Below are 14,909 nucleotides of genomic sequence, written 5' to 3'. Positions count from 1 at the left end.
TGTTTCTGAGTGCAGTTTTCCAGGAGAGAGGGTCTATCAGACCATTCACAAAGGATTCAAAAAGATTAGGAACCACCTATGAAAGTAAGTAATCCTTAAACTATATATCTTTTAGGAACTGTTCCTAAATGACTCCAGAGTATCATTTAACTTTGTCTACCCAACTATATTTGTGTGACTGCCTGGGATTATGGAGAGTATCAATAAAGATATGCAAATTCTCTAACTCAAGATACAGCTAACAATTTTGTTGTTGTTTGCTACTGTTTGTTGGTTTATGTCTCAAAAAATAGAGTAGACCTTTAAAATGTTTTCATAGATGGAAATTATTTTAATTCAGAATGAATGCTTAGAAATTGTGCAGCAGATTCTTGTTCTTTGGCCTCCCAGAAAATGATGCTTGTAAGCATTTGTTTCTATATTAGAACAAAATCTTTGCATGCTGATGTTAGCATCATTCTTGACTGACATGGAAAGTAAGAAAGGGAAAAGATGTTTAGATAAAATGGATTTCATGCCTAGACTAAAATATTTCCTTTAAAATTTTTTTGCAAAATCATTTGAATGTTCATTTCTTCATGTAGTAACTTAATTCTTAAGTAAAATAATTTTTACCTTGAAGAATATTTCAGTGTATTTCAGAATGTTTATATTTTAATTTTCTGAAATGTGTATATATTTGTTTCATACTTTCATCTTTTTTTCTTAAAGTGTTGGCTTAAACAGCTTGCTTCTGTGGTACCAAAACACACATTTTTATTTTCGTGATCTTCCCAAATTTACTCCTTTTTTCCTACAATAGACACTGCCCTCTGAAAACAACACCTTTCTTGAGCAGTGTCTTCTGTCTAAATTTTTATCAATTCATTTACTAGCCATTGAGCTATCACAAGAGGCCAGCCATAGCAGCATGTAACAACTAGAAAGCAGCTTATTACATATGAATCCTTTCACTAGCAGTCAGCTGTATGATTCGCATCATTTTTAAGTGGCATCTTTTTCTATATGTATTTTTGCTCATAACTTTCCAATTTTTGAGATAAAGTGTGAACAATCCTCACCTCCTGCCTCACCAAATTGTGTTCTTTTGTGCCATCCCAGTCATCCTGAAAGTATATTAGTGCCTTTAATGCTTTCCCTGTTTTTTAACAGACTAAAACAAACTGGAAGTCTATTGTTTTAATACCCCCATATTAAAAAAAAAATACTGCATTAAAATAATTCACTATAGAATGTGTAGAATTTTCCTTAACTCGTTGAGATAAACGGGAAGTAACTCCTTAGGCGGGAGATGTGTATTTTGTTTTCTCTGTGGTCTTTAGGAATAGATCAGACCACAGCTGTCTAAAATATCATTGGATATCTGTGCCTTGTGCATGAGAATGTTTAAACTTAATTGAATGATTGTATCACTACTCCAGAAATAGAGGTAAATTATCTGAAGTTATCTCTTAAACTTATGATCGTAATTCAGTCTCTTGAAGTCTTTTTAACACAAAGAAATAATTAGAAAGTCAAGACTCTTATAATTTTTTTAAAAATGTTAAAAAATTCACATTTGTCTAAATATATGTCCTTGAAAGTGCTTTATATCTGTCTTGCCATTCATGGTTTTTGAATCACTTGAATGTTTGTGGTTTTTTTCTCCTTTACCTACACATGCATAAAATTTAGTTGTACCTAGAGTGCTAAATTTTTACTGTTTGCATTTTATACTCATTATTATACTAGTTAATTTTATTCTTTGCCAGGGGATACTGAGTTTTAAGCAATATCAACTTCAAAACCAGGTTTTAAAGTGTTTTCTCTCTCCCCTCTGGTTCCCTAGTTAAAATATTTTGTTGTTGTTGTTTTCTTTCTCTTATAAAGTTAAAGGATTCAAAAAGAGTTTTTTGTAGTTGGATTGTGGAAGTGAATTTTCATCAAGTAAGGCTATAACTTATGTGACTGAGCATGCTTACAGCAAATTAGTTTTAAGCTTTAGACACTTTTTCCCCCTCGGCTCTAATAGAACTGGACCCCCACTGGAACCTGTTCCAAATGGAAATGTTCTATATAAGTAGCACCTTCCCAGGGGGGGCATGGTTTAATCTTATTTGTGTGACCATAAATAATAGCACAGTGTTTTCAGCTGAATGTGTGATCCTAGCTACTGTTAAACGGGTGGCTCTAGTAAACATTGAATATTCTTTTATCATCGGTTATTTATACCCTGAATATTACAGAGGATAACATGGGCAGTAATCAGAACTCCATTTTAATATGTTGTTCTATGGACGTCTAAACTTTTGATATGTTTCTAAAACTATTTTCTTAAGAAAATAATGTTAATAGTTATTTTGCAGATAACAAAATGTAAGTGGTATGTTACTAGCAAAAAAAAAAAAAAAAAGTGCCTTCTGGAGAAGCCAAAGAACATTTTGACTACAAATGGACACTGTAGTTTTGTTTTTTTGTCCCAATACTATGGAATAACTAGCTTTTATTTTAAATTAACCCCATTAAGTCCTCAGTAGAAGGAAGATAGTAAAGAAAGCTGTTTCCTATGTCCCTTCTTCCTCTTCTCAGTATTCAGTGATCATCTATTCCTTCTGAATAATTTTAGTACATTTTATGGATTAAATTATCCCCTATAAATTCTATCTGGGTAAATTTACTCTTATTTTGATTGAAACAACAATCTAAAATTAGAATGAATGTTTGATAGTTTCTTAAGAGAAGTGAATTGACCTGTGAATTGAGCAATAGTTTATTACAACAAAAGAATAGAAATCTTCAATATAATTTCAAAAATAAGTCTTGAATTGAGGTTTAAAATAGGGACTTAAAATTTCATAACCCAAATTAACCTTACTGACGTCTGAGAACCATTAACAGGTATACGAGTCACTCATCTAACTTCTCATTTCTTCTTTCAAGTGGCTTGTTTGCTTTGTTTTATCCTTCATCCAATGACTGCCATGCCAATATTATGTTTTCTTCTTAGTGACAGTGCTGGTTACTCTTTCCTTTGTTGAGGTCTTGGTTGTCAGGAATAGGCAAAGCACACGATATGCTCTGTAGGTTACAGTGACAAACAGGCATCCTTGACTCTAAATCAGCACCATACGATACAGCTTTCTGTGGTGATGGAAGTGTCTGTATCTGGCCACATGCAACTGTTGAGCGCTTGAAGTATGGGTCATGAATCTGGTAAACTGAACTTTTAATTTTCATTAATTTAAGTTTAAATAGCCATATATGGCTAGTGGTTACCATGTTGGACAGCACAGTTCTAAATAATCATATTTAATCAGCATTATTTATTCTCACAGGTCATATATAATTTTTGTATACATGAGCTTTTACATCACAAGTAACAGCCTTTTCACATTAAAGGAATTCTCATTATATCACAATAAAACTGGTGAAAGAAAAGAAAAGAAGTATTAGCTCCGGGAGTCAAGTTTGGTTTGGATTCAAAGCCCCAAAGCCTCATTCTGATTTAGTTTTCTAACTTTAGAATGTCACTGGAGTGCGTGAGCAGAGAAAGAAAGAAGGAATGTAAATTGTTGACCCGTTATTTGTGACTTACACTTCTTACCGGCAGAAGCTTGCCAAGTGGGTGAAATAATTCTGTGCTTGTCATCCCTTTAATAAAAGAAAACATTGCCTAAAGATAGAGAAGTCCATGTCTTCTGGAGGTAATCCATATATTCCTAATTATAATGGGTTAATTACACAAAGAACGTTCACTGGGGCAGCCTGGGGAAGGGATAAAGGTGTAAACATTTAAAAGAATACTTTATTAAAATCAACATTTAAATTGATGGAAATGGCTGTTGCTAAGCAGAATAATGATGAGAATTAGTAACGCCTTCAAAATGTCAAGAACACTTGTCAGAGAACTGAAGTCAAAATACAACACTGTTGATTTTGTAATCCATTTCATACTTGCTGAAAAGAAAGAAATTTTCATTTGTTGTAAAAAAAAAAAATGTCATCTGGCCTAAGTTGTTTTGTCTTTATTCATATTTAGTATCAAAATACCCTTTCGCAAAATCAAAATGATTCTTAAAATATTTAGATCACTATAGGAAACAATTGTTTTAGATTCAAATGGATAAACATCATTTTGCGTTTTGTTTTAGAAACCCAAATCAGTCATGGTTTTATAAAATTTTATGTAATTCTATTAAGCCATAGTTTCGATTTTCTCATTGTTATATATTTGGTTTTAGTTTGTACTTTATTGCTTTTGGATTAAGCTATGGGTTTCTAATTTTTTTGGTGATATTTTGCTGACATTTGCTTCCTAGTGTTGAGGGGACCAGTGTGAGGGCATGGAGTTGAATAAAGTTTGATGGTAGCCAACTACTCTACAGTTAACATATACACATGCTACCTTGAATTGAGCATTTAAAAAGCTAGTTGTGCAGCATAGCAGGCAGCAGTTTCATTTAATGCTGCCAAAACTATGGCACAGGGTAGTGTGAGATAAACTTACTGCCTGACTCCTCGTCATCACAGGTACTATCATTGTTGCTTTTACTGTCTTCATGAAAGGAAGAAATTAATGCCCCTTTACCATTGGTTGGAACTGACACATACAGTACCTTTAAGGCTGACTTAAAGGGCTAGTAGAGGAATATGGGACTAAATAAGACTTCTAGAAAAAGATTTAAAACAACAGAGATCTTAAAATAGAAAATTGAGGTTGAAGAGAAGACGGTGAGGCCAGATAACATCAGAAACATTATTTTTAAAGAAACAGTTATCTTTAATAAAAAGGATTGTGTGTAGTCCCTGACTTCCCACCCTCAAAGTAGAGGGAACTTGACTAACTGAGCCAAAAGGTTTTCATAGGTTCACTGTTAATCTGCCGTATCTGGGGAGGACAGGCTCAGCTGCTGTTTACGCCTCTGACCTAGGCTCCTGTTTGACCTAAGTCTGTCTTAATGCAGCAGCACAGGCCAGCGAGGAGGCAGTGTCATTTCGCCGTGAACGCAGCACATTTAGGCGCCAGGCAGTACGGCGCCGGCACAATGCAGGGAGTAACCCTACCCCTCCTACATTGCTCATCGGATCACCCCTAAGGTATGGTATTTTAAAATTCCACCAAGCTTAGCATGCATGTAACAGACCTCTAACTTGTTCTGTCAGTCTCAAGAAAGCATTTATTAAATAGCTTTGTTTTTCTTTTTTCTTCCAGTTTCTCTCCTATACTGTACGCTTCTTTAGGCTTTCTCTGCATGTGACTGAGCTTATTGAATTATGCATGTCTTATATTGCATTATTTAAACAAAATGATCAGATTGGTTTAGCCAATTTTAAATCACAAAAATTATTTTAGGGCAGTTATAGAAATGTAAATAGAGGCCTTAAGTCAGCTTTTCATTTTTTTTCCTACACCAAATTAGTAATATTAATGCAGTATCTTTCCCGAACACCTTGAACAGTGTTCAGTATGAACAAATATGGACTGAGTGGTGAGCTTGTTGATGTCAGCCTGATAAACCAGTTTGATTATTTTATTTCACTAAAATGTAATATATTTTATTTTGCATTGCTTGAAAATTAAACACCAGGACCTAGTAAATGACACGGAACTAGAATATTTAATTTTTGGTAACTTATGGTCAATTGGAGATATATATATATATATATACAGATATATATATTTGTATGTACATTTATGGTGAATTTCTCAACCTCTATAGTATGCTGAACAAAAAAAAATTATTTTTCCAATATTCCTAATTAGGAAAGCATCTATTTATAATCTTGGGAGTAATTTTTAATTGAAATTCTTAAGCTTTTTTATTCTCAGTTATGTCAAATCTAATGAGCCTATGGCTTGAATTAGAAATATAAAAAAACCTATTCAAAAGACTTATGCTTTATTTAAAGAATACAAATATGGACAAAAATATATGTGCTTGCTTAAGCAGTGCGTATGTTATTATACTGTATGCTTTTATTAATCTCTTGTGTCCAAAAGCATCATTACCCAAATTATTTTACTACATTTTGAAATTCAAAAGGAAGAAAATTTGGTGAAATAACTGCTGTTGAATGCATGGTAGGTTTGAAGAGATAAATCCCTTCCCTTGTTAAAATCTTGTTCATGAAAGTAGCAAAATCCTTATATCTGTAAATCACTGCTTTATTTTATATTCCCCTTGGGATTTAAGACTGGATTGTTTTTCTGAGTTTTACATTACAATCAGGAACTTCATCTTTCATAGATCGTGTTCCTAATTAATCCTGCAGTAATACATAATTTATAATGCAGTGTGGATTAGTTAAACCAATGTTTAAAATATAAAAATGGGAAAGCAACCATTGAAAAGAAACATTTGGTCTAGAAATCTTTTCTGAGTGCCTTTACTTTTTGTGAGCCCTCCTCTTCTATTTCCTTTGCTCCCTGAGGTAACTTTTTTTTGCTGATGGATTTGGGGTATAGTCCCAACCTGCAGAAGGTGTTCACCATTTCATTTTACTTTTCCTATTTTGTGTTTTCTAACCTCTTCTTTTTTTCCCCTTGAATTATACTTGCCATAGACATATTCTTTGCTTACCTTCTCACTCCATGTTGATATTTCTTAATCTTTTTTAACCTCTTTAGTCTTTAAAAATCCTTTCATTCTTTGGATCTCACTCACTAAACAAATGTAGACAAATTTGGTTTTTTTCTCTGCCTGGTGGAATATTAAAGAACTGTTCTAACTCCAGCCAACCACATAGGATTTCTAAGGTTTTAAATACATCACCATTCAAATGAGGATATGCTGTGAGCCCTTTATTTGTAAAGGGCTCACATTAGGATTTTTGGAAAGTAGTCTTCCAATAATCAGTCAGCATGTAGATTTTGTTAAGGTTCCATGGTATTTCCAGTACAAAGATTGCATGTATCTTAAAGAGGCTGACTTCATTATGAATGAAATAAGATAAAATTTAGCTGTGAGGAATTAGGAGAAACACCAATTGAATAAAACCATCTTTTTTAATTGCAAAAATATTCAGGTAAAGTAATAGTGGTATTCTCAATGTGAGTTACATAATAATCTCATATTTAAATAAATATAGGATAGCATGGTTATGCAAAACTTGAAAAACTTGTCAAAAAGAAATGGAATAGGTATGATAACACTTTAATTATAACTACTCTATAAATATCAGTAAAATCTATTAACTTATTTTAAAGTTTAATGAATAGTGTAAGTAATCGACAGTCTAAAAAGCAACTTGGTAGAGTATATGTCTCCAAAGATTGGGGGTGAATCATCAATTTCCTCACAAAGAGAATTTGCATGTATTTTTTATGCTTGTTAGAATATCCTATTTCAGAATTACTTTTTAAAGTTTTTTTGTTCATTAACTTAACCTTGTAGGCCCTTATTAATTCTTCCCAGTTACTAGAGCTAAAAACAAAAATGAATATTTAAAAATTCTATAATAATATTAAGAGTTATTTCTATATTTATCAGCCTAAATGTGATATCTTTTAGAACTCTAGTTAATGGACTGGAATGAAAATAAATCATCAGTGCATTTGGGGGAAGGGAAAGAAGCTTTACTGTATTCTTAAATTTATTTATTTATTTATTTTTATTTTTTATTTTTTGCGGTACGTGGGCCTCTCACTGTTGTGGCCTCTCCCGTTGCGGAGCACAGGCTCCGGACACGCAGGCCCAGCGGCCATGGCTTACTGGCCCAGCCGCTCCGCGGCATGTGGGATCTTCCCGGACCGGGGCACAAACCCGTGTCCCCTGCATTGGCAGGAGGACTCTCAACCACTGCGCCACCAGGGAAGCCCTTAAATTTATTTTTTTAAATATAAGATTGAAAGACTTGTAATCAAATAAGGTCATAGTAATAACTGAGTCCATAATTGGAAATTCATGTCATTTTGTGGTACACAGGAAGGAATCCACCAGATATTTGTTGCTTGTGTACTGTGTTCAAGATACTCTTCTGAGTGTTCTCTGGAGATTCATAGCAATAATGTGATCATACTCTTAGAGCTTATTGTTTAGTTGAGGAGATACATACAAAGATAACAGTGTAAGGCAGAATGTGTCAAATATTAAGTAAGTGGTACAGAGGAAGGAAAGACCAAGACCAACTATTTTTTTATCATTTAAATTAGAAGAGTTAATTAATTAGTGAGACTGCGTGTCAGTGATGCTACTGATAATTAATGGTTTAGAAACCTAAATTTCTACCTTTTGCTGTGTTGTGAAATAGTTGCTACCTTTTCTGAAACTGATAGTTTTGATATATAATTGGTATGGTAAAAAAGATTAATTTTTGTCAATTATTAGTTAGCTTAAGGTGAAGTACCACCTCCAGGAATAGTTTTCCTAGCAATTTGTGCAAAAATAATACGCTTTTTTCTTGTTGAACGATTCTTGAAAACAGGAATTCAAGGGACATAAATACTTTTTGTCTAGCTTTTGATGTTCAGAAACTGGACATTTACAACTGCATAGATTTTGGCTAATTGTCTTTGTTTCTTTATTCTGGAGTTGATTTTCATGCACTGCCTAATATTTTGAAAACCTTTTATATATTGATATGTTGAAGATTAGCGTATTCTCAATACGTTCACATTAGAATACATCTAACTGCCGTATAGCACCTTTGTTTATGACTTTTAAGTGAAGAAATTGATGGAAAAATTTGTTGAGTATATATATACGTATATTATAAAATTTTGTCTTCTGAATCTGAAGGATCATAGTACTTGAGCTACTCAAAATTTTCTCCCTTGTGAAATTTGGTCATTTTGGTAAGGTTTATGGATAACTTTAGATGGCTTCCAAGGACGGACTTACTATTTATAGTTATGACTTAAAAAGTTAGTGCCGGTAAGCATTGTAAGTGTTTTGCAGACTTATTTGTTTTTAATATGTTGCATACATTCCTGTGCTCTATTTAGATTATGTACTTTTTTTTTTTTTTTTTTTTTGGCGGTACGCGGGCCTCTCACTGTTGTGGCCTCTCCCGTTGCGGAGCACAGGCTCCGGACGCTCAGGCTCAGCGGCCATGGCTCACGGGCCCAGCCGCTCCGCGGCATGTGGGATCTTCCCGGACCGGGGCACGAACCCGTGTCCCCTGCATCGGCAGGCAGACTCTCAACCACTGTGCCGCCAGTGAAGCCCTAGATTATGTACTTTTTATTGGCTCTAAAAGAAGCCTGAAAAAAAATTAATGTAACAGAACTTTCTGTGGTGGTGGAAATATTTTATAATCTGCACTGTCCAGTATAGAACACACTAACTACTAGCTTCTGCTCACTCTGGTAGCTGTGGTAGCCATGGTAGCCACTAGCTGTGTTACGTAGCTCTTGAGCACTTGAAATACGGTTAGCATGAATGAGGAACTAACATTTTAGTTACTTTAGTCATGCGTGGCTACTGTATTAGACAGTACAGTTCCAGAGTGTGTTCTGTTACCATAACCACAGCTTTAAGCAATATGTGAAGTATTTTTTACTTAGTCTTATTTCATGGTTACAGTTGACCCTTAAACAACATGGGTTTGAACTGTGTGGTTCCAATTACATGTGGGTATTTTTCGATAATAAATACTGTAGGGTGACATGATCCGTAATTGGATGAATCTTTGGACGCTGAACCGTGGATAAGGAGGGGCACTATAAGTTATACGCGGATTTTCAACTCTGGAGATTCAGCTCCCTAACCCCCGCGTTGTTCAAGGCTCAACTCTGCTTCAAATTACAGCTCTCTTCCCAGTCTGCAGCAGGATTAGTCTTGTTTTATAGACATCAGAGAAACCGCTGCGTTTAATTCAAAGGATTAGAGAGAAGTTGATACTCATGAAAATGATAAAGTTACCAAATAAGGCCATTCTAAGTAGCATACTTCTTTTAAATCCTAAACGGTCTAATAATAGTGCAGATATGCATTGAACATTATGTAGAGAATGACATATAATAATTATACTCAGAGTGTTTTCATGAGTTTCATCAGTTTAAATTTGAGTGTTATACTAAGAAAGTTAAAATTCATAGTGTTTTAAAATATATATAAACAAAAAATGAGTTAAGAATATAATATAGTTTCTTAATTTTATCTAATTTTTAGATACTTTAGATAATTTTAATAACATTTATAATCACAAAATACTAAGTATTTTTAAATTTTTGTAAAATTCAGAAAAGACTATAATATCCCTTGAGAAATTACTGGTTTCCAAATTATTTTTATGGTTTTGTAAAACGATGGTTCTTGTAATGAAACTTAGATATGAATTGGAAAAGATAAGAACAAAATTCACTAAGGGAACATAATTATTTTAACTAACACTTGTATATAAAGCCTGTGGCCTTATTTCAGAACTATGTAGGCTTTTGATAGAAAAAACACTTTATATATGAATTATATTTCTTCTAGCATCTCAGCAGTCATTTTTATTTCACTTGATTGAGTCAGTGTTTTTTATTCTGGTTTTCTTCACTAGTTTGTGATTTTCTTTTGATTCAAAATTGTCATCTTGGTTGCATTTGATAAAGATTCTTTGGTTTTCAAGCGCATAGAAATGTTGTCTTATTGTGAATTTGAGATGCCAGAATATTTGAAAGAACAATTCTAGAATAATTATATCAAGGTTATTTATAAAAATGCATATTGAACTAAAAAATAGGTTTTTTCTATGAGGGACCAGCTACAGCCTACATATATTTAGTGTACTTGTGACTCTTCTTTGCTACTTTTTTCCTTATACTAGGACTTTGTTGTCTTGAGGTGGAAAGGTGTCACAGATTGGTTGCTTTACGTATACATTGAAATTTTTCTGTGTTCATCACCATGAATCAGATTTCTAAAGACCAGAAATTTTAAGCCGGCAGTATGATCTGCATATTTTACAAAGTTTGTTGGCTCTTTCTTAGGTTACATTGAAATCTTTTTTTTTTTTAATTTGTTTTCTATATTGACTTCTAGCTATTGTTTTCTCTTTTCTTCCCTGTAATGTCTCCCCAATCCATGTTTTTTCCTAGCCTTCAAGATGGTCAGCAAGACCAGCAGTCCACAGCCCAGGTCAAAGTCCAGTCCCGCCCCCCTTCCCAGGCTGCAGTGCTCAGTGCTAGTGCCTCCTTGCTGGTGAGAAATGGGAGTGTCCACTTAGAAGCATCACATGACAATGCATCTGCTGTAGGCGGCAGCAGTTTGCACGATGAACTTGGTACGCAGGCCTTATATAATCTTGGTGACGTAAAACTTTGATGTGGCAGATAATGGGTAACTGATTACACTTCTCTCCTGAGATAGCTTCATTTTGGAACTATGCATAAGAGCACTGTTTTTTAGGATTTGCCCTGTGTATAAGGAAAATTTGATATTTGCTTTTCCCTTTTCTGTTTCTTTCAACTCTTACTCTACATTTTCTTTTGAGCACGTCCGTTATTAATGGTAAAGTATTAATAAATGTTCATGCTTTACTGTCCTGTTATAACGATTTGGGCAATTTTACTATTTCTTGGCATTTGTACCATGTGGTGAAATGTTGAGTTTTAAAAAATTATTTTGATTGAACCTTAATTTCTCTGAATTCTCTGCTGCAGGAAAGGCAAAAGTACTTTCTAATGGCCTATTACTGTATAATCTTTCTTTTAAGTATTCTATATTTTACTTCAATGTCTATCATCTGAAATAGGACTTACTATAATTCTAAATGCAGTATTCTGAGGACATGATGGCTCTATACCACTATCAAATGACTTTATAAAGTTTTTCCTTTTTCCTGTTAATACATCTAAAATAGAAATATAAGTTATTAAATAGTTAATTCTCAGAGAGGTGGTATAGTTTAAAGCCTCAGTAATGCCTTAAAAAGACAGTATTTTATACTGGTTTGTTTTCTACTTCTCTGTCCAGTTCAGCTTTCTCGTGCTCAAAATGCAGATTAATAGCAATTTAAGTAAATATAATGAAGAAGAAAATCCTGTTATTCAGAAATACATATTTCAAAGTATTATATTTGCTTATTACTGTGATTTTGTTTCTCCATATTATAACTGTTTTTCATTTATAAAGAAGATAATTTAGTTGATGCTTTTACTAGAAGGATGTATGGTATAGGGTGCCCAAAATAGGTAATAAAATTTCATATGCTATTTATTGACTCTTTACCCATTTTGTAAAAACTCTTAGTTACAGAGAGAATTAGTAAGTATTAGATATGCATATTGATGAAAATTGTCGTCTTTAGCAAATCTTATAGAAAGCTGAAAATGGTCATCTAAGATATTTATACATTAGAATGTACGGTGATTTCTAAATAAAATGAGAAGGCAATAAAACATTTTAATTTTAGAGTGCTTTTGCTTTTGAGTTTGTAATTTGAAGAGGGCAGGGAGTCTATAAAGAGGGTGTTTGAGAAGAGTAAGGTAAACTTTAGTTACTTGCCTTGACTGATAGTAGGGATGCTTCCTTAGTTGCAAATATATTGAGTAAATGGTATCTTTTTATTGACATTTCTCTTCGGTTAACCCAAAGTTCCTATGAACAGAGGACTTGTCAATTTGTATGTATAAAATTACAGTCACTATCACCATTGTCCGTTGATCATTTGGTAGTAGGTTAGCTAAGCTTAGTTTTAATCCATTTTGGATTTTTAAACTCTTGTCAAATGAAGAATAAATTGAACCAGTAGGTGATTTTCCTTTGTAAAAATTCTTAATTTGCTCAAAAAACTTGCTAAGCAAGATTTAGTTATAAAGTTTCATGCTTAAACCGCATGCAGATTATTGAGAATACGTACATGTCAATTTAGCATCTACTGGTAAATATTCAGGATATTCTCTTAAAATTTGGATTTTATCTTTTGTGTTAACTGCTTTCTGATAGTTCTTGGCCTGTGGTAATTGAATGTTGCCAAATTGAATGCTTAGTAATAATTAGCACAAAACACACAATCAATGGACAGTGTATACCTGTTCGTTTCATAGCACATAAGGTTGGCCAAAGAAGATTCTAAAAATGAACTGCAGCTGAACTTGAAGGAATTGGTAGACACTGATTTTTTAATATATTCCACTAGAATGTTTTTGTTGCATAGTTTAATTTTCTACATGATTTTAATTAACAGTAGTAAAATAATTGTGTGAATGAATTTGGATACTGTATACTCAAATATGTTGAAGTTAGCCATGATATTCCCTGAAAGTATGGAGTATTTACAAAGGATTGCTTCCTTCCAAATTTAGCTTCTGCAACTGAAAATTTTAAATGTATAATTTTTACATGTGAAAATTTATAAATACACATAATACATTTATATAACACACTCATACACACTCAAACTTACATATATCCACTTATACATATATATGTTTGGATGTATATAAATTTTTTATGTGTATACATGTATATGTTGTAATTGTGCGTTTACTTTTTAAAGTGAGGAATATTAGCCTTTTTCGATTAAAGGAAACTTGCAGTCAGGCATTATTTAATTCCAAGGCTAGGTAGTTTTCCTTAACTATGTTTTTGACATTTTTACTCTGTGGTGTCATAATACATAACCACATCCATTTCCTATACTAAACCCTGAGAATCCTTATTTTTCTGTTGCATTTTATCTAGCATTTCAAGATTATCAGGTAGCATTGGACGTGGTGGAAAAGTTCATTGACGATGGCATTATAAGGTTTTATTAGTAGCTTAATCAGCAGAGAAAAATACATTTTCATCATCCATTTTCCACAGGCATAATAATTGTTCATCATAATTTTAAAAACTGAATTATAAGTGTATAATTTAGAACCTGGTTGGAAAAATTTGGATGGCTTCCTTTCTCATTTCTAGACTTCATTTCCATGGAAACTTTGTTTAAATAATTATGTAAGTGATGGGTAAGTTTTGAAGTTAAAATCTTTGAAAAGGAAATTACTATCAAAGAATTTCTCAAATCCTTCAATGTAACATGTTACTCTTTTTGTAAAAACCACATTCTAAAGGTTAATTTTCTTTTTATCAGCCTTTCGTTGAACTTATTTGCAGTTGATTTCATACTATAGTCTAAATTAAACTGCAGTTTTACTAAATAAAACAAGCTTTTGCTTATTACCCAGGTAAGTCACACAAGAGACAGTTTTTATGTTAATCCTGGCTTCCGCTTGTGAATTAAGAGTAGTAAATTGATGTAGTGATGAAACAGGTTATTATAATTGATAGTTAAACTCTTAATATATATCACATCTCAGAGGAAGTATTCTAGATGGGATCAAACAGGAAAATTTGTCTTTTTTTTTTTTCTGTGTATGAAATTAGTGGTGGTGAGGATATGTTTTGAGAAGTATATATAAAATTATTTTCATGTGAAAAATAAAAATACTATTACAGGCAAGAAATGAGGACAATAGAGTTCTATGTTTATCAAGACATAAATGTAAAATATATAAATATCATAGGTAGTGTTCCTCTGAATTTAAGACTTTCTTAATTTCATTAATGTATTAGAGGTTTAAAGAGTAATGAATTGATTTTTCTAAGGTTTTTTAAAAATTTCATTACTATACAAGTATTTACAAAGAAGGTATTCTTTCTGATAATCCGCTTTACTACAGAACTTATTACCTTGAAAATGTGATCAGCTCTAGAAAAAGATTTAATGGAAATCTGGCAACACCCTATTGACCTTCTTAAGCAGTTTCTAGCAGCTATGCGTTATTAAGGAGAAATACAATTTGGAGGCTTTTAAATTTTTTTTTTTAAAAAGCAGAGACTCAGATGATCTATAAAACTTTCAGTGATTTTTATGTTCGTCTTAGTGTTTAAAATAGATTATATTATTATGGACTACTCTGTAACATTTTGGGCTCTGTCATTAAGTACTTCTCATTACTATAAATACAAAGTCAAGATGGCTTTAAAGGGACCTTGGAGTCCATACTTTAGTCT

At 32.8% G+C, this 14,909-nt stretch overlaps 1 protein-coding gene across 3 annotated transcripts in view; it reads left to right on the top strand.

Moving 5' to 3' along the window:
* Window positions 1-14,909, top strand: part of PCNX1 (pecanex 1) — a 171,014-nt gene that overhangs the window by 63,530 nt on the left and 92,575 nt on the right. The window contains exons 7-8 of one of the 3 annotated variants that reach the window (XM_060004312.1): window positions 4,944-5,076; window positions 11,006-11,190. The exons of the other annotated variants lie outside the window; for them this stretch is intronic. Coding sequence (XP_059860295.1) covers window positions 4,944-5,076; window positions 11,006-11,190 — 318 coding nt within the window. The remainder of the gene's footprint in view (window positions 1-4,943; window positions 5,077-11,005; window positions 11,191-14,909) is intronic. 3 annotated transcript variants of the gene reach the window in all.

Source organism: Delphinus delphis, chromosome 2 (genome assembly GCF_949987515.2).
Source record: "Delphinus delphis chromosome 2, mDelDel1.2, whole genome shotgun sequence".
Classification (NCBI taxonomy): domain Eukaryota; kingdom Metazoa; phylum Chordata; class Mammalia; order Artiodactyla; family Delphinidae; genus Delphinus; species Delphinus delphis.
The sequence above is the reverse complement of the archived record's forward strand: the minus strand, read 5'-3'. Positions and strand labels throughout refer to the sequence as shown.